The 27,500-nt window shown below is 45.2% G+C and overlaps 2 protein-coding genes and 2 long non-coding RNA genes across 7 annotated transcripts in view; 2 read left to right on the forward strand and 2 right to left on the reverse strand.

Moving 5' to 3' along the window:
* The window catches only part of ABCC5 (ATP binding cassette subfamily C member 5), a 45,948-nt gene extending 24,112 nt beyond the window's left edge, over positions 1-21,836 (forward strand). For 2 of the 3 annotated variants that reach the window (XM_081862113.1, XM_081862114.1), the window contains exons 9-30: positions 86-234; positions 704-811; positions 2,308-2,658; positions 3,533-3,604; positions 3,964-4,088; positions 4,407-4,479; positions 4,847-5,050; positions 5,657-5,800; positions 6,002-6,104; positions 6,605-6,789; positions 7,928-8,074; positions 9,966-10,095; positions 11,152-11,305; positions 11,420-11,548; positions 11,716-11,902; positions 13,034-13,123; positions 14,207-14,396; positions 15,548-15,707; positions 16,888-16,966; positions 17,881-17,994; positions 19,579-19,743; positions 20,208-21,836. In XM_081862113.1, coding sequence (XP_081718239.1) covers positions 86-234; positions 704-811; positions 2,308-2,658; positions 3,533-3,604; positions 3,964-4,088; positions 4,407-4,479; positions 4,847-5,050; positions 5,657-5,800; positions 6,002-6,104; positions 6,605-6,789; positions 7,928-8,074; positions 9,966-10,095; positions 11,152-11,305; positions 11,420-11,548; positions 11,716-11,902; positions 13,034-13,123; positions 14,207-14,396; positions 15,548-15,707; positions 16,888-16,966; positions 17,881-17,994; positions 19,579-19,743; positions 20,208-20,309 — 3,161 coding nt within the window. In that variant the 3' untranslated portion in view covers positions 20,310-21,836. Of the gene's footprint in view, positions 1-85; positions 235-703; positions 812-2,192; positions 2,659-3,532; positions 3,605-3,963; positions 4,089-4,406; positions 4,480-4,846; positions 5,051-5,656; positions 5,801-6,001; positions 6,105-6,604; positions 6,790-7,927; positions 8,075-9,965; positions 10,096-11,151; positions 11,306-11,419; positions 11,549-11,715; positions 11,903-13,033; positions 13,124-14,206; positions 14,397-15,547; positions 15,708-16,887; positions 16,967-17,880; positions 17,995-19,578; positions 19,744-20,207 lie in introns of those variants that run through there. The other variant, XM_081862115.1, reaches the window with a different exon arrangement.
* Positions 18,597-19,571, reverse strand: LOC309342459. Its single transcript, XR_014156837.1, has 2 exons — positions 19,432-19,571; positions 18,597-19,195 (listed from the first exon to the last, which is right to left on the reverse strand). It is a non-coding gene; the product is annotated as an uncharacterized lncRNA (long non-coding RNA).
* LOC309342360 lies at positions 20,383-24,062 on the reverse strand. The gene is made up of 3 exons (XR_014156723.1): positions 23,758-24,062; positions 23,226-23,545; positions 20,383-21,797 (listed from the first exon to the last, which is right to left on the reverse strand). It is a non-coding gene; the product is annotated as an uncharacterized lncRNA (long non-coding RNA).
* Positions 24,063-25,077: 1,015 nt separating this feature from the next.
* RNPEPL1 (arginyl aminopeptidase like 1) overlaps positions 25,078-27,500 on the forward strand; it is a 29,703-nt gene continuing 27,280 nt past the window's right edge. The window contains exon 1 of one of the 2 annotated variants that reach the window (XM_081862309.1): positions 25,078-26,223. In XM_081862309.1, coding sequence (XP_081718435.1) covers positions 25,222-26,223 — 1,002 coding nt within the window. In that variant the 5' untranslated portion in view covers positions 25,078-25,221. The remainder of the gene's footprint in view (positions 26,224-27,500) is intronic. The other variant, XM_081862308.1, reaches the window with a different exon arrangement.

A 27,500-nucleotide genomic window follows, 5' to 3' on the forward strand; every position in this document is an offset into this window, starting at 1 on the left:
TCTCTAACTAACATGGAGAGCTTCATGCATGTGCTGCGTGTTCTGCTTGTCTCATGTGTTTTGCGGCTGTGTTCTCTCTTCTCAGAAATCAGAGAGGAAGAACGCAAAATCTTGGAACGTGTTGGATATGTCCAGAGCATTACTGTAGGAGTGGCTCCCATAGTTGTAGTCATTGCCAGTGTGGTGACCTTCTCTGTTCATATGATCCTTGGCTATGATCTAACAGCAGCTCAGGTAATGTTAACTTCAGACATGGGAATGGGCAGGCTGGGTGGCTGAAATCATCCTTTACCTGCTTCTGGTCTGTGACGCTTCTTCCCATTGCCATTACATTGGGTGGAGAGAGCTTTCCTCCACCTTGGTAGTTGAAAAATCGGGGGTGAACAAATAAAAGCAATAATTACCAACTTTAGGATCCAACTTCTCCTATCCTCAAGGGCCTTGACAAAATTGTCTCCACCTGTCAGTGGAATGTCAGCAGTGCGGGTGCACAAAGCGCTTCAAAGGGGAGGTTATTTCACAGGGACGGGGCCACCACAGAAAAGGCCCTCACATGCACTTCTCTCTCTCTCCCCCCCCCCTTCATTAGGGGCTGGGGCTACAAGCAGGGTTTCTTTTGCTGATGTTAATGCTCAAGCAGGCTGATACAGGAGGAGGCATCCTTTTAAATATTGTGCTAAAAATTCTTCCATTTGTGTTTCAGGCTTTTACTGTGGTTACAGTATTCAACTCAATGACCTTTGCTCTGAAAGTCACACCTTTTTCTGTGAAGTCTCTTTCTGAAGCATCTGTTGCAGCCGACAGATTTAAGGTGAGCAGTCGCAACCTTGCTACTTTAGCTCCTTTCAGCCCAAGAAGGGTGTGATGTAGACATTATTGACTTCTCTTGAAATTGCAAGATTGGCCATTTTTACTGTAATATACTGACTCAAATCTTAAAGTATGCACTTACCTCCATTGTAAAAAGTGAGTGTAGGATTGCATCCTTCTTAAGCATAAGCCTGTAGAGAAACATGGACAGCATGTCATACATGCATTTTCAAATGTGAGGATTTCAGGCTACTGTAAGGAATATAGGTAACCATAATAGTTTATAGTATCAGTTGGTTGCTTAGAACAGTGACTTTCAATCTTCAGAAAACCATATCTGTTTCTTCTGTGGAATCCCTGTGAGTTGCAGGAGATTCTGTGGCTTATTTTAGGATGTTCAGTCCTTTGCAGTAGAGAGCTGTCCGGGCTGCTAGACCTCACCATTGTCCTGTGTGTGTTGAGAGTGCATATCAGAACACAACCAGGATGCACATTGCAGCTTGGATATACCACACCCTCCCCTTTTTCTCTGGGCTTCTAGGAGTTTTTGGCTGGAGCCCAGCTCTTTCCCCAAAGCCAAAGCCATTTTACATATGTATGTATATATACATTTTATATGCATAAATGGCTCTTGGATCTTTAAGCTACTGCCACTTGAACATTCAGAAATTCCTCAAGCAAGCCAGTGATTTAGCCCATTTTAATCATTTTTAATTATTTGAGAGAGCAGCAGCAGAATCATTACAAAAAGATACAAAGAGGAATCAACTGAGTTTTGCTCAGAGTAGAGTAGACCTAATTTAGTAGTCCAGTGCAATTCCCATAATTATTTCTGGGTAGGGAATTGGTATCTGAGGGAAAGGTGCATATTGGTTGGAAATAGCGGTTTAACTAACTGGAAACTGCTTGGTTTTCATTTGATTTTTCTGTGCTAAACTGTTTGACAGATATTGTGGAACCTAAGAATATATGAGTATATGGATGTGGTGGAAAACATGATAAAGAGCCTCTGTACTATCCTCAGAGTTTCTTGTAACTTGTCAAATTCTTAGGCAACTGAATTTTGTGCAGGGAATTCAGCCACACCCCCGCCCCCCGAACACTGGCTAAGAAACATTTTGCATCCTTAAGTCTTGTGGGATTTCTAATGAGCAAACCTTTCCTCTGCTTCCTCTTGTCACTCTATGTCATCCTCCAAACCCTGAAATGCAAGATGAATGGGGGGGACGGACGGACGATATTGAAGCTAACCATATTTGTGTCCAGAGAATGGTGACTCTGCAGAAGACTCTCTGTCTGAGAACCACCACATTCATGGCTAGCCAGGCCCTTTTGTGGACCTGGAGTTAGTTTTCACTAATGAGCTACCTTTTGCTCTTCAGCTTCCTTCCACTGTATAGCCTGATGTGTGTTGCTGCGTGAGTGTGCCGTAGGCTTGTCCCCTTCCAGTCTTGACCAGGTGTCTCATCTTTGCACCTCTCTCACAACTCCTATCAGAGTTTGTTTCTAATGGAAGAGGTTCATATGGTAAGGAAAAAACCAGCCAACCCACACACCGCCATAGAGGTGAAAAATGCCACCTTGGCATGGGAATCCTCCCATGCCAGTGTCCAGAGCTCCCCAAAGATGACTCCTAAAATGAAAAAAGACAAGAAAGAGAAGGGCAAGAAAGAGAAGATGAAGTTGCAGCAACGCGAGGGACAGCAGGCGATGCTAGCTGAGCAGAAGGGTCAACTCTTAGTGGACAGCGACGACCCGCCAAGCCCGGAGGAGGAGAACAAAAATGTCCATCTAGCAAATGTACGGCTGCAGAGGGTTCTTTACAATGTTGACCTGGAAATCGAGAAGGTGAGGAATCAAAAGTCTCTCTCCTTTGCATCAGAACTTAAAAGGCTGTGTTTTGTGTTTGCGGCAAATACAGTTTCAGTACATCAGTGCAATAATACACGTATTAAGTCCTGAAAAGAGGGTCAGGCATGCTACAGAGCTGTGACCTACTATATAGCCCCACGGGAAGGGTCCATGTGAGTGCTCCTATAGGTTTTCACACATAAACACCAGTGCTGTGTATAATAAGCGAAAGGCTAAAGTGACTTCCCTTCAACACAGTGTGGAGCCAGTGGCGTAGTGGTTAAGGTGTTGGACCTTGGACCCAGGAGACCAGGGTTCAGATCCTCACTTGGCCATGAAGCTGACTGGGTGACCTTAGGCCAGCCGCTCACTCTCAGCCTAACCTACCTCACAGGGGTTGTGTTGTGAGGATAAAATGGGGAGGAGGGGAACTAGATATGCCACCTTGAACTTATTGAAGGAAAGGTGGAATATAAGTGTATCTAAATAAAAATTTAAAATGCAAAAACTGATGCTGCAGTCCTGTGCATGCTTACATGGGAGTAATCACCAATGTGCATAGAATTGTGCTGGTCGTTGCTTTGAGTTTACTATAGTTTGAGTTTTGTGGAAGTTGTTTTGTGGCAAGTAAGTCCAGAAGATACTGGCAACTTCCTGGCAAGGGAACTGATGTGAGACTAAAAATACTAATGCTGAGGGCAGCCTTCTCCGGTACTGCAGATTTCTTGTCTCCTTCCCTCCCCCCCTCCCAATTGTATAATCTAATATTGCCAGTGATTCCTCTCCCCACCCCTTGCACTTGTTAAGATTGCTTCCTACCATGAAATACTATTTCTGTTAGAATAACATTTCTTTTTACGGTCTAATCTAGGGGAAACTTGTTGGCATTTGTGGCAGCGTGGGGAGTGGGAAAACCTCGTTCATTTCAGCCATTTTAGGGCAGGTGAGAAACAATCTCATGTTTTCTTATTTTTTCACACTGTCTGTTTTGCTGGCTCTGTTTGCATTCTGCCTGTGAGAGGAGCACGATATCTGTGCCACCAGCATTTTGCTCAATGTACCTTTAGTCCACATGATAAATAATTTATCAGACCTCAGACTTGGATCATAAACAACAATGCTTAAGATCTTAAAAAGTTTTAAATAGCTATGCATGCTGAACTTGAAACAAGCTATGCTTTTTTTGTGCTCGAGAGGTTGAGCAGGGCAGGGGGGGAGTATAAGAGGAAAGGAAGGAGGGAAAACCTTTCCCATACAGATGTGGAATGGTATCATTTCTCGACTTTCTTCTGCTTGTTTCAGATGACTCTGCTGGAAGGCAGCATTTCTGTGGATGGAACATTTGCTTACGCAGCCCAGCAGGCCTGGATTCTCAATGCAACACTTAGAGACAATATCCTCTTCGGGAAGGAGTTTGAAGAAGAAAGGTTTGTAAGCTGTAGTGATATACTGACAAATTGCAAATGCTCAGCCTGGTCCAGCTTGGTGTGAGTTAAAAAAGATACTCCATATGTCCCTTTATTTCCGTACTATCATTGCATGCCTTCTGAAGCAGTTTTGTAATATGTACTGCCTGCCTTCGTCTGATTAAAAGTTTGCAATTTCTGGCCTTTGGTTTCTTTGGTATATTTGCTCCTTTTCTAATTTTTCATAGCTCCTTTTCAGTCCTTCCTTCCTCTGTTGCAGCTAACACCATACCTGGAAATGTTGCTGTTCACTGCTTTTTAAAAATGTGTTTTTTCCAGGTATAACACTGTGCTGAATGACTGCTGTCTCAGACCTGATCTGGCTATCCTACCTAATGGAGACTTGACAGAGGTAGGAATCTTGTTAGGCAGCCACTCTCCCAGGGCAAACAGCTCACTATAAGGCCAGGCACTCACACACACCTCATTTTGGTGTACTGGTCTGTTGGCCATGTCATGTTCTCTTTTTGCCTTTGACTGCACTTACTTCCCAGGATTCACAAGCCCAGTGAGCTGTAGCAGTTAGGTGGTTTGGCTCAAATGTGGAGGAAACGTAGTGCAGGCCTTTGTTGTTTTTGGGCCAATAAACACTGATTCCCATCTTGCTGGGCTATCGTGCAACTTCTCTGAGGTCTTTGGTAGAAGGACAGGATATAAATGTAATGTTTCATCTTAAGTGATAAAAAAGGAGATCCTTTAACAAAGCATCTTTAACTTAGATTGGTGAACGAGGCGCAAACCTGAGTGGGGGGCAGCGCCAGAGAATCAGCCTCGCTCGAGCTCTGTACAGCGACAAGGACATTTACATCCTTGACGACCCTCTCAGCGCCTTGGATGCCCATGTTGGAAACCACATATTCAACAGTGCAATACGGAAGCACATGAAGTCAAAAACAGTTCTCTTTATCACCCACCAGCTGCAGGTACACTTGTGGTTCTACCCTCAGTCTCTCCATCAGTTTGACGTGGGAAAAGTAAATTTGGGTGAGGGTAGATGCCGCTGTTGAGAGTAGCTTTTAATCTGTATAGCCCAAATTGCTGATCGCTCCGCAGAGGGGAAAGGTAAGAGGCATCTTCACTATCCTAAGTGTAAGCGCAGAGGGGAAGGCAGCCAAGGGAGTCTGCAGAGAGAAACCAAGGAAATGCATCCAGAATTAAATAACTGCAGCCACACGCACAGTACACCTGGTGGTTAATGTGCAGAATAAGGAAATGAGGCTGCAGCAGTTGGGTTTTCAAGTTTGGAAAAATCTAGTGGATCATAAAACAGGGATGGGCATTTTAGACAGAAATAAACTGCTTTCAAAAAAACAGTAACGATGTTCTTCAGTAAAGCTGACTAGACACAGTTTCAGGATAAACAGATGGAAGTACTGTTTGGTGTAATTATAATTAAACCTATATTATTGGGCTAGTTGCTTCATGGTATTGTGATAACCCATTAACATCAGGGAGGGGGAAATGAAAAAGGAATTTGGGCATAGCAACCTCACACAGTAATAATTCTCTCCCTGTGTTTGGCCTTGTAGTATCTTGTGGATTGTGACGAAGTGATCTTCATGAAAGAGGGTTGTGTCACTGAGAGGGGAAGCCATGAGGATCTGATGAATCTGAATGGTGACTATGCAACCATTTTTAATAACCTGCAACTGGGAGAGACTCCACACATTGAGGTATCTGTTACTACCTTTTCTTATGCTTGCAAGCCATTTGGAAATTGCAGCTCTCATGGAAAGTGACTAGTCATTGGTTTTTTTCTTGTGGATAGAGGAAGTTTCTACTGAGAACCGTCTCTGCAATTATCTTCGTTGAATGTGCTGTTTCGGAGTTAAAATAGGTTGTGTCCAATTTCCCCCCATTTGTTTTCCCCCCAGATTAATTTAAAGAAAACCACAAACAATTCATTGAAAAGGCACCCAGATAAAGGCACTAAAACAGGATCTGTGAAGAAAGAGAAAGCAGTCAAGAAGGAAGAAGGTACCGTTTTCCACCCAGAAATGCATGCAAACTTACTTCTGCTCAAATGGAACTCTGGCTTAAAGTGATCTAGTCCATGAGTGTATTCTGTCTGGATTTAGTACATTCCAGATGGTTTTCAATACAGCTGACAACCTGGTTTAGGTGTGGATGACCCATCTTGCCCTTTGGCATTTGAAGCTTTAAGTTCTTGTGTGCCACAGAGATGCTGGTTAATCATTAAACTTGCATTGAGTGATGTGAGGGCCTGAATACTGATAGGGGTTGTCTTTATATGAGAGAACCTAGAGCAGAACTTAATTCTGACCCACTAATAATTTCAATCTATTTGTTTTCTAAAACTATATGCCATGCATAGATAGGGAAATCTGTATAAGGAGGATGCTGAAACATTCACAGTACAGATAGCAGTCTCTGGGTCTTGCCTTGTTAGTCTGCTCACTTCTTGCTTCTCTGTCTGTCTCTCTCCCCCCCCCCTTCTGTGTATGTGTGTGTTTTAGGTCAACTCATGCAGCTGGAAGAGAAAGGCAAAGGTTCTGTCCCTTGGTCAGTTTATGGCGTCTATATCCAAGCAGCTGGAGGCCCCATTGCTTTTATCATCATCATGGCTCTCTTTATATTGAATGTGGGCAGCACTGCATTCAGCAATTGGTGGCTGAGTTACTGGATCAAGCAAGGCAGTGGGGTAAGAGCCAACAATATATTTGATTTGCTAGTGGATTAAGAAGAGATTGTCTTCATGGGATCACATGGTCTCTGCAGTCCTTTTAGCTGTAAATGCCAGGCTAGATCCTGCAAGGCATGTGCTCTCCCACAGAACTACAGGCCCACCTGCAAATCCTCCCATAACAAGGGTGAGAACCAGCCAGACAGCAGCTTTGCTAAAACACCATCCTGTCAGTCAGTGGATCACAAATACCTGTCATTTATAAAGTGTTTCCAGACATTCTGAGTGCTTTACATACATCGTCTTGTTGCAGTACAGTCATACCTCGGTTGTTGAATGTAATCCATTCCATAATCCTGTTCGGCTTCCGAAATGTTTCACAACTGAAGTGCGGCTTCCAATTGGTTGCAAGAGCTTTCTTCACTCAAGTGGAAGCTGCGTCGGACAATCGGCTTCCAATAAATGTTCTAAAACTGGAGCATTTACTTCTGGGTTTTTGGTGTTTGAGAGCCAAAACGTTCTAAAATAGAGGTGTTTGGGAGCCGAGGTTTGATTGTACTTAACTCTTGTAGGGTAGGTCAATATTATTATACCCACATGGCCTTGTAGGTTGTTGAAATTTACAACAAGAAAGTAAGCTCTTTGGGAGACGGGGTAGTTAAAGCTTATAGCAATCATATGCAAAATGAGCTTAGAGAGCTAGTAATCAAAATTGTTAATAACTATTTCTAGGGAGGCTTTGATACTGGAGCAGAACCAGGTGGCTGAGAGACAGCGTCTGTTGGTCCAGTATCTAGAAAGAGCTAGGATAAAGAATGGAGAATGACAGATCTGTAAGTGCAATAATGTATACAAGGGAAAGTTTTTTTCCAAGATAATTGTCAGCCAAAGTAACTTCATCTCAGAGGGAATGGGGCCTTATATTGTTGCAAGAACAAACTTGTGAGCCTGATTTGATGGTTTAATTAAATAATTGCTTTGACGTTAAAGTGCATATTTAGCCGTATTATCCTAGACTTCCAGAAGGACTCTAAAAATTCCACCAGCAGAGTTTCATTCGTAGAAATATAGAAATTCAAGGCTAATACAAAGTTTGGTCAACTGACTGTGAAACAGAGCAGATCTATATACTGTGTATGTTCTTGATTTTTAATAGAACACTACTCTCATGATGGGAAATGAAACGGTTGTGAGCAGCAGTATGAAGGACAACCCACATATGCATTACTACGCTGGCATCTATGCGCTCTCAATGTGTATCATGCTGATTCTGAAGGTTGTGCGTGGCGTCGTCTTTGTCAAGGTATGTGTATGTCTCAGAGGCAGGAACAGAATGGCTTCTTTTTTCGTTTTGTGCAGCAGAGCCCAATGGCCAGGTTTACTGAGGTGAGCCAGCTTTGTGTCGTATCGCAGAGGAATATTCCTTCATTTCCTTTTGGTACCTGCCTGTCAACCCGTGATGTGTCAGGTGACTCAGATTCAAGGGAAAGAATTGGAAGCACACTCATACTGGGCTACAAATGGAGATCCCTGCTGAAAATGGGATTTGCAGCCACAGCTGATTGGTGCTGGGCTGCCAAATCTGCTTTCGGCTGGGTTTCAATCCACTCTGGAGTTCCTGAGCCCAGGGGATTCCAGCAGGGTTTGTAGCCACCATTAATCTGCACCAACTGCCAACCTGACTTTGTCCAGGATTGCCTGTGCTTGGGAGCTGCTCTTGAGTGCAGCAAGCAGTCCCAGCAAGGTTGACATTTGGTGGAAGATTTAAAGAGTACTGAATACTCTTTAAAGATTTAAAGAGTACTGAAGAGTGGAGGACTCCCTGGTCCTGAATGGGGTACCTGTGCCCCTGAAGGACCAGGTGCGCAGCCTCGGAGTCATTTTGGACTCACAGCTGTCCATGGAGGCACAGGTTAAATCCGTGTCCAGGGCAGCTGTGTACCAGCTCCATCTGGTACGCAGGATGAGACCCTCCCTGCCCGCAGACTGTCTCGCCAGAGTGGTGCATGCTCTGGTTATCTCCCGCTTGGACTACTGCAATGCACTCTACGTGGGGCTACCTTTGAAGGTGACCCGGAAACTACAACTAATCCAGAACGCAGCAGCCAGACTGGTGACAGGGAGCGGCCGCCGAGACCATATAACACTGGTCTTGAAAGACCTACATTGGCTCCCAGTACGTTTCCGAGCACAATTCAAAGTGTTGGTGCTGACCTTTAAAGCCCTAAACGGCCTCGGTCCAGTATACCTGAAGGAGCGTCTCCACCCCCATCGTTCTACCCGGACACTGAGGTCCAGCACCGAGGGCCTTTTGGCGGTTCCCTCACTGCGAGAAGCCAAGTTACAGGGAACCAGGCAGAGGGCCTTCTCGGTAGTGGCGCCCTCCCTGTGGAATGCCCTCCCACCAGATGTCAAAGAGAACAACAACTACCACACTTTTAGAAGACATCTGAAGGCAGCCCTGTTTAGGGATGCTTTTAATGTTTGATGTATCATAGTATTTTAATATTCTTTTGGAAGCCGCCCAGGGTGGCTGGGGAGGCCCAGCCAGATGGGCGGGGTATAAATAATAAATTATTATTTTTTTTATTATTATTATACAAGCCCCACTTTCCAAGGAAACATTGGATGCATCCTTTAAGGTTCCCAGTTGTTCATTTTCAGCTGCATCTGCACCTGATTTTGCATACAATGTCAGGTGTGGAGCAGGTGACTTGGGGGAAATAGACTTGCAAGCCAAACGAGAACCCTGTTTGGCTTACCCATGGACTGAAGAGCCTCCCTCTCCCCCTCTGTCCAGCTGCCACCACCCTAGTTTGCATTCCCAGGAAAGCATTCCCAGGGCTCTCTGCAGAGTCTGCTTTTTCTTTTGGAAGCTTCGCTTCTTGCATTGTGAGGAAGGAAAGGAGGGATGCTTCCTTGTGGTTGCAATAGCCTAGCTGCTTCTTTTGAAAAGAGCTGGTGGGAAAGATATTGAGAGATGTTCTGTGAATCTCCATTTTGAAGCCTGCCAGCCAGGGATGGGAATCTGTCCTTCCAGATGTTGTTGGACCAACTCCCATGAGCCCCAGGCAGGTCAGGGATGCTGGGAGTTCATCCACATCTGAAGAGCTGTAGGTTCTTCAGCCTAGTTTTAAGTGCATATACCAGATATCTTTGTCTAATTCCATAAACTTCCTTTATTTTCATTGCAGGGGACATTGAGAGCCTCCTCCAGGCTCCATGATGAGCTCTTCCGACGGATTCTTCGCAGCCCTATGAAATTTTTTGATACAACTCCTGCAGGGCGAATTCTTAATAGGTTCTCCAAAGACATGGATGAAGGTAATTGGTCTCTGTTAATGACCTATACTTGGTCTCTGTAAGTGACCTGTTCGGACTAACTGGTAACTGTGGAAAGGATGTGTTTCTGCCAGGGCTACCTCTTCTGGTGGCAAGCTTTCTATGTGTAGATTCTTTTTTAAAAAAAAATTGGCTGACATTCAAGCATGTAACCCATACACATGTGGAAAATAAATATACAAGAATAACTGCCAATTTGAAGTGGTGTGGTTCCAATAAGACTGTACCACATGCTTTTTTTTTAGCATGTTGAAACATCCCCCCCCTCCAGATGTTATGGAAACTTTAAAAAATGCATGTAAAATATGAAACGTATCTATGACTGGTGGGGCAGAGTAATTTCTTTTATTTATTTGTCAATTTTATACCCCACTCTCTGCCTCCCAAAGCAGCCCAGGGAAAGTCCTTACTGACTTTTTCTAGTATGAAAACTAGTGAGGTTTAAAAAAATTTTTTTAATTAAATTTTCAATTTTGTAATTCCAAATAAACATTTTACAAATGTTAAAATATCCAGTGACTTCCCTTCTTCTCTTTCCATGGTTCATTTTGCATATACATCCCTGCATATTTTACTATAACCATTCAAATCAGTTTTCCACTTTTACATCCATCGATTTTTTTTTACTCTATTGAATTTATCTTAATGCTGCCAGCGTTTTCAGCTGTAAACAGTTATTTTCCATATATTCCATATATATAGCAACTTTTTTTTTTCAAATGCATATAGATGAAAGAGGAGAGCATGGCTCCAAATTAAGTTGTGGGTCAGGGTTTTTCCTAAAGTGGCAGGTTGGTATTTCTGTAGCTGAACAAGCCTGGTTGTAGATATGGTGACAGCCAAGTTGTAGATATGGTGACAGCCAGAATTAGAGTTCTGGATAGATATGGCCTGGGTTGGAAGAATATGGTGGTAAGTTTCTGTTTCCTGGGTAGAAGTGAGACCTGAATTTCTGAAGGAGAGCTTTTACCAGATCAGAACTCTTTTTGTGTTCAGTCTCCTATGTGAAGACTGCCATCTCCGTCTATTTTTTTCCAGTTGATGTTCGCCTGCCATTTCAAGCGGAAATGTTCATACAGAACGTCATCCTGGTGTTCTTCTGTGTGGGAGTGATCTCTGGTGTCTTTCCATGGTTCCTGATGGCAGTTGGGCCCCTTGTCGTCCTTTTTATAGTGCTGCATGTTGTATCGAGGTAAACGCAACCGTTGTTCAGGGATTCTGCAGTAATGTTCCCCCAGACAGGTTACACAAGTAGTTTGCAGGGCCAGATATCTCGCCCTTCCAATTGATTCTTTTCTTTCTGCAGAGTCTTCATTCGGGAGCTGAAGCGTCTGGACAACATTACACAGTCCCCGTTCCTCTCACACATCACATCAAGCATTCAAGGCCTCTCTACAATCCATGCCTACAATAAAGGGCAGGAGTTTCTGCGCAGGTTATTGCTTTATGTCTCTGAAACACAGTATTTGCACGTTACTGGACTCTATATATACTGACTGCTGTCATTTGACTGCAGTCAATTTTTGGTGAAATTTCTCTGCATTTAAAACAAAGGTAAGCTACCTAGAATCCTACTAATATTTCTCATCATTTTCCTTTTAGATATCAAGAACTGCTGGATGACAATCAGTCACCCTTCTACTTGTTCAGCTGTGCAATGCGCTGGCTCGCTGTCAGACTGGATATTGTCAGCATTGCCCTCATTACGACCACTGGCCTAATGATTGTTCTCATGCACGGCCAGATCTCGCCTGCCTATGCTGGGCTGGCCATCTCCTATGCTGTTCAGGTAATGGCGTCCCTTCTGAAGTTTTCAAAATTGCATTTGAATCTTTGAACTCCAGGTGTAAGTAGAAACGCCATTCTTGTGCAGTAGTAAAAATATATTGTTTGACCATATCTATAATAAAAGCTAAAAACTGGCCACCCTGCTTTGCCTCTCTGTCTGAGCCCACAGACATTGGCTGGATTGCTGATATTACATAATACCATGGAGCTTTTTTTCTTTTTTTGCATTTATGTTAAGGGTGACTCAGAAACCACAATTAATTCGGAATTCGGCTGCAAGACTGGTGACTGGGAGCGGCCACCGGGACCATATAGCACCGGTCCTAAAAGATCTACGTTGGCTCCCAGTATGTTTCCAAGCACAATTCAAAGTGTTGGTGCTGACCTTTAAAGCCCTAAACGACCTCGGCCCAGTATACCTGAGGGGGGGGTCTCCACCCCCATCGTTCAGCCCAGACACTGAGGTCCAGATCCGAGGGGCTTCTGGTGGTTCCCTCACTGTAAGAAGTGAAGTTACAGGGAACCAAACAGAGGGCCTTCGTGGTGGTGGCACCAGCCCTGTGGAACACTGTCCTGTCAGATGTCAAGGAGATAAATAACACTGCAACTTTTAGAAGACATCTGAAGGCAGCCCAGTATAAGGAAATCATTAATGTTTGATGTTTACTTGGAAAGCTAAATTCATTCAAATGAAGATGAGAAATCATAACCACTAGTCTGTGTTCAGAAGCTGTTTTTAATTTTTAAAAGTAAATAGTGTTTTTCATTTTAAAATACCATTAGATTTGGATAGAAAACACACCTTTGTGGTCAATTAATTCAATAGGCTACCAACACAGACTCTTATTACCTACAGATTAATAGGACAACAGGAGGAAAGAGTAGGAATCTAGAATGAAATTGCTATCTTTGAGGTTTCAAATCACTTTCTTTAGGTTAAATCTAAGAGCCTCTTATAATTCTCATGTTGTTCTTCTACTGTTGTGGCAATAGTTCAGATTCCATATTGGTTCCTTGCATATCACTACTCAGATTAATCTAAAATGTTTATCACCAGTCCTTAGAAGCATTCTCTTTTAAAATGCATTTATTTATTTTTTAAAGATAACATCCTTGTCTGTTTTGTCATCAGCTCACAGGGTTATTCCAGTTCACAGTCAGGCTAGCTTCAGAGACAGAGGCCCGCTTCACCTCAGTGGAGAGGATTGACCACTATATCAAGGTACTCAAAATATTTTTCTATTGCTTTTAATGGTCTTAGATGACCTCTCTATATAAAACTCCCTCCAGCCATTTAACTGTGCTCTGTACTGGCTTAATTTTTACATGTATGCATATAACACTTTGTCTTGATTTATTCTGTATCATTTGACTGCATTAATTTTCATTTCTTTTAGGAAATTTCATTAAGAAGCATTAATGAAAAACATATTTTAAAAATTGGCTTAATTTGACACGTTGTGACATGAGCTTAACCTTGTGGGTGGCATGATCATAAAAATGTGGAGGATTGTTATTTAAATGAAATCACTTTACTTTGCACTGTGTTGGCACAGAGTAACTCTCGTACAATATTGGCAACTGAACTCCAGGAAGAACACTTGTCAAAATAAAGAAAGAAGGAATGTTCTGAGTTGTGAGGTTCCTTCTGTTTGTGAAGGGGATGAGATCTTGTGATGGTGACTTTTCCCCTCCGTTTCAGGAAGTGTCTGAAATCTCCACTGGGAGGAGGCACCCCCTCAGTTTTGGGGGCTGTCAAAGCTGAATCTGCTCTCAAAAATAAAATTTGGTAGTACAGCAGCAATACTCAACAGAGAGCTGAGAAAAGAGTTTGACAGAAGGTCACCTCTGTGTCCTAGATTTATTTCCCGCATTGCCAATATTTATCCCCAAAAGTTTATGTAGTCATAATCCATCTAGCTTATGCAATGAGGAGGGGTGAGAGAGAATTCTCTGAGAAACCAATACCTTGGGCAATAGCTGTAACTGAGACAGCTCTTTGCTCCAGAAGCTTCTGACACTTTTGTTCCCAAATTGGATGTAAGAGGAGCTGTCCCATCATCATGGGGTATTTTCCTTCCATGACTGAAGATTTGAGGGAAAGAGTGCCTTGATCTCAGTAAAAATGCTTCGAGGTCAGGAGCTGCCCCATCTCTCCCATGCATGATGTGTCAGTTTCTGTTGAATCTTGCTTGTGTTGAAGAGTCAGTTACCAGCTGTAGTCTCTTATGAGAACATATTCCTGGGGCCACTGTTCTCAGCTGACACCTGACCTCTTTTTTTTTAACCTCTGCAACTTTCTAAGACTCTTTCTCTGGAGGCTCCAGCTCGGATTAAGAACAAGGCTCCCCCTCCAGACTGGCCCCAGGAAGGAGAAGTCATCTTCGAAAATGCAGAAATGCGGTATCGGGAGAACTTGCCGCTTGTCCTCAAGAAAGTGTCCTTCACCATCAAACCCAAGGAAAAGATTGGCATTGTGGGAAGGACAGGGTCAGGTAAGGACATATCTAGGCAACACTCCAGGAAGCTAAAATCCAGCCCCTTGTATCTTTGCGAAAGTGCTGCCATCAGTACCAATGAAAGCTGACTGGAGCCACCTAGTGGCTTATGTGCCTGGCACTTGTTATTTCTGAAGAAGAACACCCTGCACATTGGCAACTATATGCATCTGCACAATTGACACACCCACTACAATAAAACTTGATGGTTTGGCTTCATTTAGTCCCGTTGGCCCAATCCTGCGGAATGCTCTGCCAGGAGAGATTCAGCAGGCACCTTCTGTGCCAACTTCTAAACATCTTTTGAAAACCTTTCATTTCTGCCAGGCCTATGCAGGCAGTAAAGAACACATCCTTCCAAAATGGTTTGCTGATGTTTCTTTTTGTCTTTCTAACGCTTTTTTGTATGTTTGTATTGTTTTAAATGACTTGGGTATATATTAAGATATAGCAGTATAGAAATACTTTTTCATAAATAAATACAGTGGTACCTCGTGTTACATACCGTCCCCCTTACGAATGCTGCGGGTTATGTGCTCTGCTAACCCAGAAGTAGATGCCCTTTGTTGCAACCTTTGCCCCAGGATGCGAGCGGAAGTCCCACTCCAGTGGTGCTGCAGCAGCAGGAGACGCCATTAGAGAAAGCGTGCCTCATGTTACGAGCGGTTTCCTGTTGCGAAGGGACCTCCAGAACGGATTAAGTATGTAACTCAAGGTACCACTGTATAAATAAATTGAGTGTCTTCTGGGTTCCTCCCAGGAATATGGCTTTTTCTCTGGTCAGAGTTGTTTTTATTATAGTCTTTTGGCTCCTTCACTCTCAGAATTGCAGTCAGATGTAGCTATAGAACCTGCATTTTATTATTCTCCTCTCCTTGTCCCATTTCACTTTTATATTATGTCTATTCAATTATAAGCCATGATGTTAAGGTGTGAACTGCTTGAAAGGTGGAATCTAAATATATTAGGCAAATTTTAAAAAGTAACTTTTGGCTGCTAAAAGGCTGACATGGCATCTCTAATTTTAACCATTCATGGAGTGAGTTTTTAATGTATTTGCTTCTGCCTGTTGTCTGGACTTGGACCATGACTGTGTGTTACAGAAGTCACCAGTTAACCCTTAATTCCTCCTTGCTTTTCCACCCCAGGGAAGTCCTCTCTAGGAATGGCTCTCTTCCGCTTGGTTGAACTGTCAGGAGGCTGCATTAAAATTGATGGAGTGAAAATCAATGACATTGGCTTAGCAGATCTCCGGAGCAAGCTGTCCATAATTCCTCAAGAGCCTGTGTTGTTCAGTGGTACCGTGAGGTTAGTTTCACCCATAGCTAAAGAGGTAGAAAAGAGCTTGCATCTTCCTCTCCCTCACCTGCCACCCTTCAAGTGAAATTGCCTTAGCCACAATAGAAAAGGGAGTTCTATTGCCCTGGGACATGGAGTAGTGATTCACTGCTGCTGTCTACTTCCACTGTCCCCATTTTGTTCCTTTTGTAAGGCAAAAGGGAATTGAATTAAGTATCTTAGTGCTGCTTAAATATTGACTCGATCTTCCTCAACGTGTTGCCTTCTTGATGTTGTTGGACTCCAAAATCCCATCAGCCCCATGCAGCTCATGGTCAGGGATGATGGGAGCTGTAGTCCGGCAGCAGCCAGAGGACACCAGGTTGGGAAAAGTTGGTTTAAGTATTCTGTGATAAATGGTTGCCATTGCGACTAACCCCCAGGTCAAGGGCTTCTCCCCCACCCCACCCTCAGGTATTACTGATTTGGGGAGTGGGAGCTGATGATAATAATACCGTAGACCCAGCAGTGGGTTGGGCAGAGCCCAGCACTCTTATGAGGGGTGCAGATTTCCCCTCTTCCCTGTCACCCAGTTGATAAGTCCCACTCCACAGTTAATCTGTGTTTTTCAACCGAGGAGGGAGGGTTGCGTGGCTCTCTCTGTGTGTAACTGTATATGGTGGCCACACCCACAATTGTCCTCTGTGGCGCAATGGGTCAGTGTGTCAGGCTGTTAACCAGAAGGTTGGTGGTTTGAGCCCACCCAGGGACGGCTGAGGACAGTATTCCTGCATTGCAGGGATTGGACTTGATTGACCCCCCCAGGGTCCCTTCCAACTCTAGTTCTACAGCCCCTGGAGGGTTGGCCTTCAGGCCAATATAGGTTCGCCACCTCTGCTCTAGACACTTGTTTTTGGGAGCGCGCCCTAGTTTTACCTAACCTGCGTGAACAAAGGTGATTCAGTCTTACAGACTTCTAAGCCTGTGGTGCTGGCTGCAGAAAGTCACAAAAACATGTCCGCTTAGTATGGCATTTGAGCGTTGGGCAAAGTGGCAGGTTTGGAGCAATTCATCTTTGATTTTGGCTACCTTGAGGTTGTCTTTTGAAGATGGCCTGATTTCCATGGTGCTTGTGTCTTGGTGGGTGCTTACATGCCTTTCGAGAAGAGAATTGGTGATCGTATCCTGTTACACTCTTTCCCTCCTCTAGATATAACTTGGATCCTTTCACACAGTACAGTGAAGAGCAAATCTGGGATGCTTTGGAGAGGACTCACATGAAGGACTGTGTAAGTAAGGAGATTGGTGACAGGGGTTGGGGGTTCTTTAGCAGCCCAAGTGCAGCACCTTGGCCATGTAAGATGGTTGCCAGTGTCCCATTTGCATGAGAAAAAAGTTTTTTTAGCAAGCAAGCAATCATCATCATCAACATCATCATAAATTTATTATTTATACCCCACCCATCTGGGTACCCTTGGTCATTCCTTCAGGTATAGAGCAATTGGATAGGATTGACTGAAACGAGTCCTCTATCTTGTTTTGTAAAAGGAAAAAAAATGCAGGGAAAGCTAATAAGGTGCAAATTATATACATTTATTAAATTATCTGGCTCGAAGTTAAGCACAATTGTTAACTGGTCACATACCCTTACTGGCTCTGTTTTTTTAGAGTGAGGCCTGGCTCATATAAACAACTGGAAAGTTGGAAGGATTAAGGAGACTTGCACAGATGTGCAGTGATGCACATAATGGGGGTCAGCATAACCCATCTGGATAACAGCTTCTAAGACACACATATGCATACAATTTGTACATGGTTTCCAAGATCACTGCTGACCTGCGCGCTTAAAGGGTCAGAGATCATTACTCACTTTTGAGTAAAAGTGATTCAGATGTTATAAATTAATAAAGGACCGTGCCAGATGAATTCTTGTGCACACTGTTGACTGAGGTAGGGGCTCTTCCTTGGTGATGCTGTGTGAATCTGGTGTGGTCCACGCTGGAGGTTTCTAAAAATCAGAGGAGAATGCTTACTTTTAATCTTGGATCTGTGTGTCGTGTTCCTTGTGTGAGAGGTGCTTGGACTCTTGTGACACACTTCGTTTTTCTCATAACCGGTTGTGGTGCCCCTGGAAAACACTGTTGTGCTGCAACCGTGCCAGACCACAGCATTGATCCATCTCTGTTCCCTTGTTCTGGTTCAGATTTCTCAGATGCCCATGAAACTTGAATCCGAAGTGATGGAAAATGGCGAGAACTTCTCTGTCGGGGAGAGGCAGTTGCTTTGTATTGCCAGGGCATTACTGCGCCGTTGTAAGGTGAGCTGGTGTGTAGAAGACAAAGACCATATGTATTTGGCATATTATCTTCTTCCCTAAGAAAAGCTTGTTCCAATGTCAGGATTAAAGCAATAGTCAACTGGCTACCACATCTTTTACTGTAGATAATTTTCCAGAATGCTGTCTTTGTTCAGAGTACACATGTCGGCTTCATCCTTTGATCCCAAAAGTGAAACCTGTTTAGCTTTCTGCATTTTACTCTCTGCCTCCTTGTATCCTCTGCCTCCTTGCTTGGTCTATCCTCATCTGCACAGGCAGAAGAGTGCATACGGTTTCAGCTCCTTTCCTGTTACGCTGCTAGGGCAATTTTCTACTGTGATGCACATTGCATGCACATGTTGGATTTAAAAAGAAGGAAACAATAAAAGCCAGCATATGTTTGAAGTTTTTGGCAGTCCCGTTTTTTTTAACCATTATCCACCATTTATTCTGACAGTATCAATCTGCTGTTGGGGTCCAGCAGACTCCTAGATGGACACAAAACGTATTGTGGTACACTGGGCCCCACAATATCAACTTAATTTTTTGTAGTGAAGAAGAACGTACAGAGAGAACATCCTGTAATGTTGTATTTTTTGGGGGGGGGCAAACAGGCCTGTGCCTTGTGCCTAGGGAAAAGATCCAAGCCACCAATTAGGCAGTCATTTATGGGCTATTAGAAGGACCTGGACGAAAAGCAGAAGAGGGAGCAAACAGAAACTTTAAATGCATAGGTGAAATACTAGTCATAGTAAATAATAGAAGGGGTCCAATGTATCCCAGCAGCCTAATAGGCTTCCTCCTCCTAATCCCCCCAGCTAAGGTGGTGTTTCAAGTTTGCACTATTTTTTGTGTTGAGCCAGCGCAAAGCAGAATTCAGCCTCCTAGGGTTAAGACCCTGTTGGGTGACCAAGATGGTGCCTTCTTTATGCTGTTGGACTTCCAACTCCCCGTCAACTAACGTGTTCAGTGTTCAGAGATGATGAGAGTTGCAGTTCAGGAACACCTGGTGAACCCAGTGGATCCTTTGAGTCCTTTCATAGTGGGCTGTTCTCTGGGGCAGAGCAGGAGGACTCTAAACAACTAAGGTCTATGGATTCCCACTATGAGAGGCAGCTCCCTGTGACTACTCTCTCTGTTTAGTCTCTCTCCCTCACCTAGGAAAAGTACTTTATTCTCTTCGCTTATTTGTCTATTTGTACTTACCGTATTTTTTGCTCTATAAGACTCACTTTTTCCCTCCTAAAAAGTAAGGGGAAATGTGTGTGCGTCTTATGGAGTGAATGCAGGCTGTGCAGCTATTCCAGAAGCCAGAACAGCGAGAGGTGATCCCTCTTGTTCTGGCTTCTGAGATTCAGAATATTTTTTTTCTTGTTTTCCTCCTCCAAAAACTAGGTGCGTCTTATGGTCTGGTGCGTCTTATAGAGCGAAAAATACGGTACTTTCCTACTTGCCCTTTGGTTTTCTTGGCAGCTTCTGTCAGGGCTTTGTTTTGTTTTGTTACATTTTTGGTCCTTCTTGGGAGCACTGAGAGAGGTGTATGTCTCTATTTTTAACAACGTTCATGTTACGCTTTCTATTCAGATCTTGATCTTAGATGAAGCAACAGCTGCCATGGACACAGAGACTGATTTGCTGATCCAGGAGACTATCAGGGAGGCATTTGCAGACTGCACAATGCTGACAATTGCTCACCGCCTGCATACGGTTCTCGGTTCTGATCGGATCATGGTTCTGATGCAAGGGCAGGTGAGCAAGAAATGAACCTTTCCCCCCCACCCCCTACGCAGAAGATCACACAGAACTAGTGTTCTCAAGCCGTTGCAATGAGCCCCTCTTCAACCCGGGACAGAATTGTGCAATGCTTACATAATTAGGAGAGATCTCAGGTCTGGTTTAAATGTTAAAACCTCTGAGCTATTCAGCAATGAAACACACTGCCTTAAAGGGGTGGTTTGATATTCTTCATTGGAGACTTTTAAGGAAAATCTGAACAGGTTCTTTGTTGGGGTGCTTTAAAACTTGTTTTTGAAAGCTTCAGTGTGGGGCTGATGGGTGCTATAGTCAAAACATATGGAGGGCACTAGGTTGAGGAAGGCTGGACTGCTTTAATGTTGTTGTGTTATTCAGTGTTACTCCTTTTGGTAAATGAAAGGTTTAATGGTATACATTCCATGTATCTCTAATGGTTTCCCCCTTAATTTTTGTTCTAGGTGATGGAATTTGATACTCCATCGGTTCTCCTGTCCAATGAGAACTCTCGCTTCTATGCCATGTTTGCTGCTGCAGAAAATAAGATTGCTGTCAAGGGCTAAAATTCAGGGCAATGTCACTTTAATCAGGAGGGTAACAGTTTCTGCCTGTGGCAGGAACTCCTCTGTCTTCATGTTCTCCAAGCAGATTATTGCCTTTTCATCTTTTAATTTTTAGCATTGTGGGTCACGATTCAGTTCTTTTCTAAAAAGTACTGTAAGGAGGGTTCTTTATGGTTTTTATTATGGTATTTATTCCATATTCTTGTTACTAGTTTTTTGCTATTAAATGCACTCTACAAAATGGCTCAGGGAGCCATGATTATAAATTTATCAAGAGGCCTATATTGAAGCTTTATACATGTAGCTATATCTATACAGAATTCTGTACATAGCCTATATTTACAGTGGAAATGTAAGCTGTTTATTTTATATTAAAATGAGCGCTGTGTTAATACCAGTGCATATTCTTTTCTATCATTTTTGTACAGTTTTACGGTACTGGGAACCTGGCTTTTTCCAGGCTGCGTTAGACCCTGTTCTGTCTTCTGCAGTCTGTTTTCTCTTAGCGCTGGAATTTCCCAGATCTCTGGATGGAAGTGGGCTTTTGCCCTTGTCTCCTCCTGTGTCCTGTTGTCACTGTCCTTCACAGAGGAGAGATGGGTTCTGTTGATGTGGCTTGGTTTCATCAGACCCATCATGCTCTTTGGCACATTGCTAGGGCACATGGAAGTAGTGGCAGCTGTTTCCCATAACACGCCTGCAGTGGGGGGGGGTCAGGTTTCTTTGTGTCTCTTGTGAGATTCATAAATGAGCTTTGTCAGTAGCAAGAGAGGAAGAACCACACATTAGCATTAGATGCCTTTAAAGAAAAACTCATTGCCACTTGCTCTGGTGCAATAAAGGGAATGTGAATACACATTCTCTATCAGTAGAGTTCGGTTTATATTTTATAGAAAGGAAATGCAAACTGCTTCTGCTTTCCTGAGCACATCCATCCATCATTAATGAACTACAGCAATTAACCACCATCAGATTGATACCCTGGTGCTGTCTGCAAAAGTTTTCAAAGTGGCCTCTGCTGAATTATAGATCTAGTGATCTAAATACGCTAATACTTCACTTGGGAAGCTTTTCAGATACTTGGGTGTTTGTAACAATTAATTCTTTGCCCTACTCTGTCTGCGTGCAAGCTTTTTATTTTCTGCATATTTGTTACTATAAGTATCCCTCCCACCACCACCACTGCAATTTTTAGCAGGCTCCTGCTGATCAGGGTTTAACACTGGTGTAGGAAATTTTATTTTCTTACTGTAAAGAGACCTACCTCAGGTGCTGAGTCCTGTGTGGTACGTTACCATGGTTACTGTACGCCATCCCTGTTGTCTGGGGCCAGTAGCCCAGGTGGGCATGGTCAGTCTTGTAATAGCTGTGATTTTAAAATTGGTCAGCGTTGCATGTCTTTTTTCCCCTCCTCTTTTTTTTCCTTTGGTCCAGTTGGACATTTTATAGCCTTAGCATGTTTGCAAATTGTCTTGTTGAGACAGAAATCTGAAAAAGTGAATAAAAACTATTTTGGGCTTTGTAAAACTCTTGTGTGCGTTCTGTTATTTGGGCCGTGGTGGATTATCTTCCCAGCAATAAAGTACATGGAATTTGCCCTGCTGCTACTACTTGGTGCCAGCAGTGTTTTTTTTAAAAAAGGGGGTACTCAAGGGTATGCAGTACAGGCACCTCTTTTTTGTTGTTGTTAAAAAGTGTGATACTTACTCTAACAACCTCATGGTGAGTACTGGCACCTATTTTTTTGGGGGGGGGAGCACTGGGTGTCAGCTACATGAACAAATCAACATCCCTAGTATATCAAGCTGAAGCTCTTTCTTCAGAAGCGCTGGCTGCATCCCAAGTGCAGTGCAAAGCAGTAAAGGGGACACAAAGCTACATCCCTTCTGCAAGGAAGAGCCAGTGTGTCTTTGTGGCTAAAGTATTTGACTCTAGGAGTGGGAGACCGAGATTTAAGGACTCTGTGCTCCAAACTGAACCATGCAGCTCATCGGGAGAGTGGGCCAGTCCCTTGTCTCTCAGCCTAATCTGCTTCACAGGGTGGTTGCGAGGCTAAAAGGGAGGGGAGGGGAGAACCCCAGAACTCCTTAAGCAAAGGCGGGGCACAAATGTAATCAAATGCATTTGTAGTTTTAAAGCAAGCAGTGCTGGGACAGGGGCAAGTAACATCATTGTACAGTGGTACCTCGGGTTACAAACACCTTGGGTTCTGACTCCGCTAACCAAGGTAGTACCTTGGGTTAAGAGCTTTGCCCCAGGATGAGAACAGAAATTGTACGGCGGTGGCAGCAAGAGGCCCCATTAGCTAAAGTGGAACGCTGGTTAAGAACGGTTTCAGGTTAAGAATGGACCTCCGGAATGAATTAAGTTCGTAACCAGAGGTATCAATGTATATGGTAAGGACAGTTGCTTCTGTTGGCTCTGCAGAAATAATAATCTGTTCCATGCCAGGATGGAAGGTACCCTTGCAGTCAAGGATCAAGCTTTATTTCTATGCTAATTGGTTAACAGCATGGTTTGAAAAAGCGAATTATCACAGGAGTAAGGAAGTCGAACAGCTGTATGCATATCTAGTCAGGAGTAGAGTTCACTGAGTTAAGTGGGGTCTATTCACCCACAAGCCATTTAGGGAATCGGCTCCTCCAATCCAGAGCTGAGGAGAGGCAAAGGTATGATAGCTTTCTTTGCCTCCTCACCTGCCAGGTGGTTGGGGGCATATGCTATTGGGCACCTTTGAGCAGCACCCAACACTCCTGCGCCACCTCAACTTTCCCAAGGGGAAGGCTGGAAAGGGCAAGAGAAGAGTGTGCACTTGATGCCATGAACTAGGTGAAATTTGGCCAGGGGGTGGATCCAGCACACAAGCAGCCCTGCCCCCACTATGTGTTAAACCAATTGTCGCAGGGAAATTTTTACCACAGGGCTCTTATAAATACTGCTTTTAGCAGAACACCAGCTTGCAAATATCTCTTGACAACTGAAATAATAGGCTCCCGAAACAAAAACAAGGAAAAAGTCATTCAAGCTGGTTTCCTGTATTAGATGATTCATTATTGAAATTGAACACTAAAAAAAAAAAAAACCCAGCTCTGTGAATGTTTGGTCAGTTTTGCTCTTGATTTTAGTAGGTACAAATCTTTATACTGGCTTGTATCCAATATTAGCCCTACCCAGTGTGGACCCACTGAAATGAATGGCCATGACTTATTCAGGACCAAAACAAAATAAAAAAATTCCTTCCAGTAGCACCTTAAAGACCAACTAAGTTAGTTCTTGGTATGAGCTTTCGTGTGCATGCACACTTCTTCAGCGAAAGCTCATACCAAGAACTAACTTAGTTGGTCTTTAAGGTGCTACTGGAAGGATTTTTTTTATTTTGTTTTGACTATGGCAGACCAACACGGCTACCTATCTGTAACTTATTCAGGACCAGCAATTTCAGGTCTACTCTTTATAATCTGGATGCAACACACTCTGATTTGTAGCATCCTGAGATTAGATAAAGGAAACAAAATTTATCAACAAGCAGGCATGCTGATTCAGTAGGCAAAATGATTTACCTAAAGGGCTCAGGGCTTAAGTACCTCAACTACCATCATCAGCTGAAAGGCAGGAGAGCTGTGTGAATTTCCTCCCATGTTTACAAAACAAAAATACACCTGCATCACTTGCCCAGAGAAAAAAGTTTGAGAACCCCTGTACTAAGGGAAAAGCTGCTCTGCCCAAAGAGTGTGTTTAACCTATTTTTTGGATTTCAAATACAGATAGGTAGCCGTGTTGGTCTGCCATAGTCAAAACAAAATAAAAAGATTCCTTCCAGTAGCACCTTAAAGACCAACTAAGTTAACATAGTTGGTCTTTAAGGTGCTACTGGAAGGAATCTTTTTATTTTGTTTGGATTTCAAACTTAACGTACTTGTGTGTGTGTCAAAACAAAATAAAAAAATTCTTTCCAGTAGCACCTTAAAGACCAACTGAGTTAGTTCTTGGTATGAGCTTTCGTGTGCATGCACACTTCTTCAGATACACTGAAACAGAAGTCACCAGACCCTTCTATATAGTGAGAAGGTGGGGAGGGGTATTGCTCAGAAGGGTGGTGGGAATGGGTGATTGGCAGATAGCTGCGATGAGCCTGTTGACGACTCTTAACGACTGCAATAGGTCTTACAGGAAAAAGCAAGGGGTGAGAAGGTGAAAAATGGCTTTGTCATGTATAATGAGATAAGAATCCAATGTCTTTGTTCAGACCAGGTCTCTCCATGGTTTTAAGTTTGGTAATAAGTTGCAATTCAGCAGCTTCTCTTTCCAGTCTATTTCTGAAATAGACTGTGTGTGTGTGTGTGTGTGTGTGTGTGTGTGTGCGCGCGCGTTTGCAACGCCCTGCCAACACACACTGCCCTAGAGCATGTGCAGAGTCTCTTCTGCTTGGCTTTGTTTTTCAGTGCAACGTGTCGAGTACCCAAAGATGAGAAAACGAAATAATCAGGCTGGGGGATATATATGAAGGGTCCTTTGCCGGGTGGACCCGACTCCGCTCCGAATCCTCTCCGTGACGGCGAGGCCTCGGCCTCCGCTCCTCCTCCGCCGCCGCCGCCGCCGCTCTCCCTTCCCCCCTGCTGGCCGCTGCCGGCCTCCTCCTGGCCCCGAGCCGCCTCCCGCTTCCCTCGGGCGCCTCCCGGCGGCCGACGGCCCCGCACCCGAGCCCGGCAGCCAGTCAGCCCGCCCGCCCGTCCGTCCGTCAGCCAGCCAGGCCCCGGCGCTGGGCAGGGCCAGGCCGGGCCGGGCCGAGCCTCTTCCTGGCGCTGCCGAGCGGCCTGCGCGAGCCTCCCGCCGCCGCCGCCCCGCCGCCGCCGCCGCCGCCTCCCGCCCATGGATTTCACATAGCCGCCGCCTGGGCCGCCTCTCTCCGCCCATGGCGGCCTCGGAGAGCCCCCCGGACGTGGCCTCGGCCTCCAGCTCCTCGCTCTTCCGCCTCCGGCACCTCCGCCTGGGGCTGCACTTGCGGCCCGACGCCCGCGCCTTGGCCGGCTGCTCGGTGCTGGAGCTGTGCGCCCGGCGGGGACGCCGAACCGGCAGCCAGAGCCGCCGGCAGGCCCTGGTGCTGGACGCGCACCCGGCCTTGCGGGTCGCCTCGGTCGCCTTCCGGCCTTCCCCGGCCGGCGGCGGCGGGCGCTGCGGCTTCGTCTTCCCCGACGCCGCCTCGCCGGGCAGCGCGGAGAGCCGGGGCGGCGGCGGGGATGGCGCCCCGAGGTGCCCCGCCTGGGACCCCGCCCCCGCCTCCTCTTCCTCCTCCTCCTCCTCCTCCTCTTCCTCGGAGCTGTCCGGCCCGGAGAGGAGCGACCCGGCCCCCGGGCGCCTCTTGACCCGCTGCCCCTCTCCCACGCCCCTCTCGGACCCCCACCCGCACTGCCCGCTCAGCACCCCCAGCGCACTTTCGGCCTTGGGGCCGCCCCTGGCCCCCGAGCTGGCGGGCCCCGGGCCCCCGGCAGACCCCCTGGCCGCCCCCCGCTGCCACCACAGCTGCCCAGTGGCAGGGCCCCCCGACTTCTTGGTTTCACCAGACTGCCCCCTTGCCCCTGGCTCTCAGGATGGGGCCCCTCCGCCGGACCCCGAGGGTGCCCTGAGGGCTGCAGCGGCTGCCCCCCACTCTCCCCTCGCTGCCCCGGCCAGCCCCATCAACCACTTTTCGTGCTCCTTTTCCGACTTTCCTCTGGTGCCTGGGGTGCCCCCGCCACCCATTCCCACCTTCCCCGACGACCCCTCGCCGGCCTCGGTGGCCCCTTGCCCGCTTTTCTTCAGGGTGGACCCCTTCACGGACTACGGTTCGGCCCTCACCATCTCCTTACCGTCTTCCCTGGAGCCTCACCAGCCCTTCCAGGTCATCATCCGCTACACCACCATTGATGCACCTGCTGTAAGTGCCCCTTTCTCTGCGCAACCCCAAAGATTGTGTGTTTTGGGGTGGGTGGGTGGTGCTTGTGGGGGCATTTTAGGGGATAACTGGCAATGCGGGTGATGGTCATGGAGGCTGTGCAGATCTGGAGCTGACTGCCCTTTGACAGCAGCTCGGCTGGAGTACGGAAGATGCTGCAAGGTCTAAGAGGAGACCAGCGCGGTTAAACAACAGAGTCACGGAAGTTATAAAGGCCAGCTTCGTTTAAGGAAACTGAAGTCTCATCCAGGTGACGGGAACAAGAAAAAGAAAGCAGATTATTGCAAAAGAAATGCAAACTGACAGTAAGGGATGCAGAAAAATAACTTGAGCGACAAGTTGCTAAAAAGAATAAAAAATAAATGCATTTAAATACATTTCAAGTGGGGAACTTTGCCACAATGGGAGCTAGACCATTAGATGGGGAAAACCTGTTAGATGTAGAAAACCAGAACAATTGATGTATGTTCCAGAGCAGGGACAGGAAACAGGTCTACCATATATAATTAGATTATGCCTTCTGCCATTCTTGGTCATTGGCCTTCTGGTTGGGGCTGATGGGAGTTGAAGGCCAACACAATTTGGAGAGCCATAAAGGTTCCTCCTCTTATTTTAGGAGGATACCCTCCTGAAGAGATCCAGCACCACTGTCCGGACCCTTGTGGAAGCTGTGAGTGTTTCCTAGAATGCATTCTAGCATCCTACGCAACAGGCAAGGGTTTTGTGGCAGGCAAAAATATGTGAAAAGACTTCTCTGAGGTTAACCTCCAAATCTATCACGTTAGCTGTCATGCCACATTGGTCTGCATCAAACGTAATGGGGCTGACCCAACAACAAATGATTAATGAAGTTCAGTTGCTCCTTTCCCCTCTGCTTCCCTCATCCTCTGGTGCACCCAACTGTATTGGAGATTTCTCGTTTCTTAACTACAGTTTCCTGGGACATCTGAGCTGGAAAACTGGTCTGAAGGCTCCCTTCAAATCAGAATATCAAACCAGGACCAACGAGCCCTTAATGCACAGTTTCCCAGTTTGGATATCATATGCAACTGGTTTAAGATATTGGAAAGTCTCCTCTGCAAATAGGCATGTGGGACAGGTGGGGGCAGGGATCCACTTGAATTCCCCTTCCCTTCACTCTCCAACCAGCGATCCTTTGCTCTTGATCTGTTACAGGTCACCTTGTGACAGCTGCTAACACTGCCTTATCCTTTCCAGTGAACATGGCATTTGTAATGAACTCAACTCCCCCCACCCCA

This window comes from Podarcis erhardii (genome assembly GCF_964252035.2).
Source record: "Podarcis erhardii genome assembly, chromosome: 5".
Taxonomy (NCBI): Eukaryota; Metazoa; Chordata; class Lepidosauria; order Squamata; family Lacertidae; genus Podarcis; species Podarcis erhardii.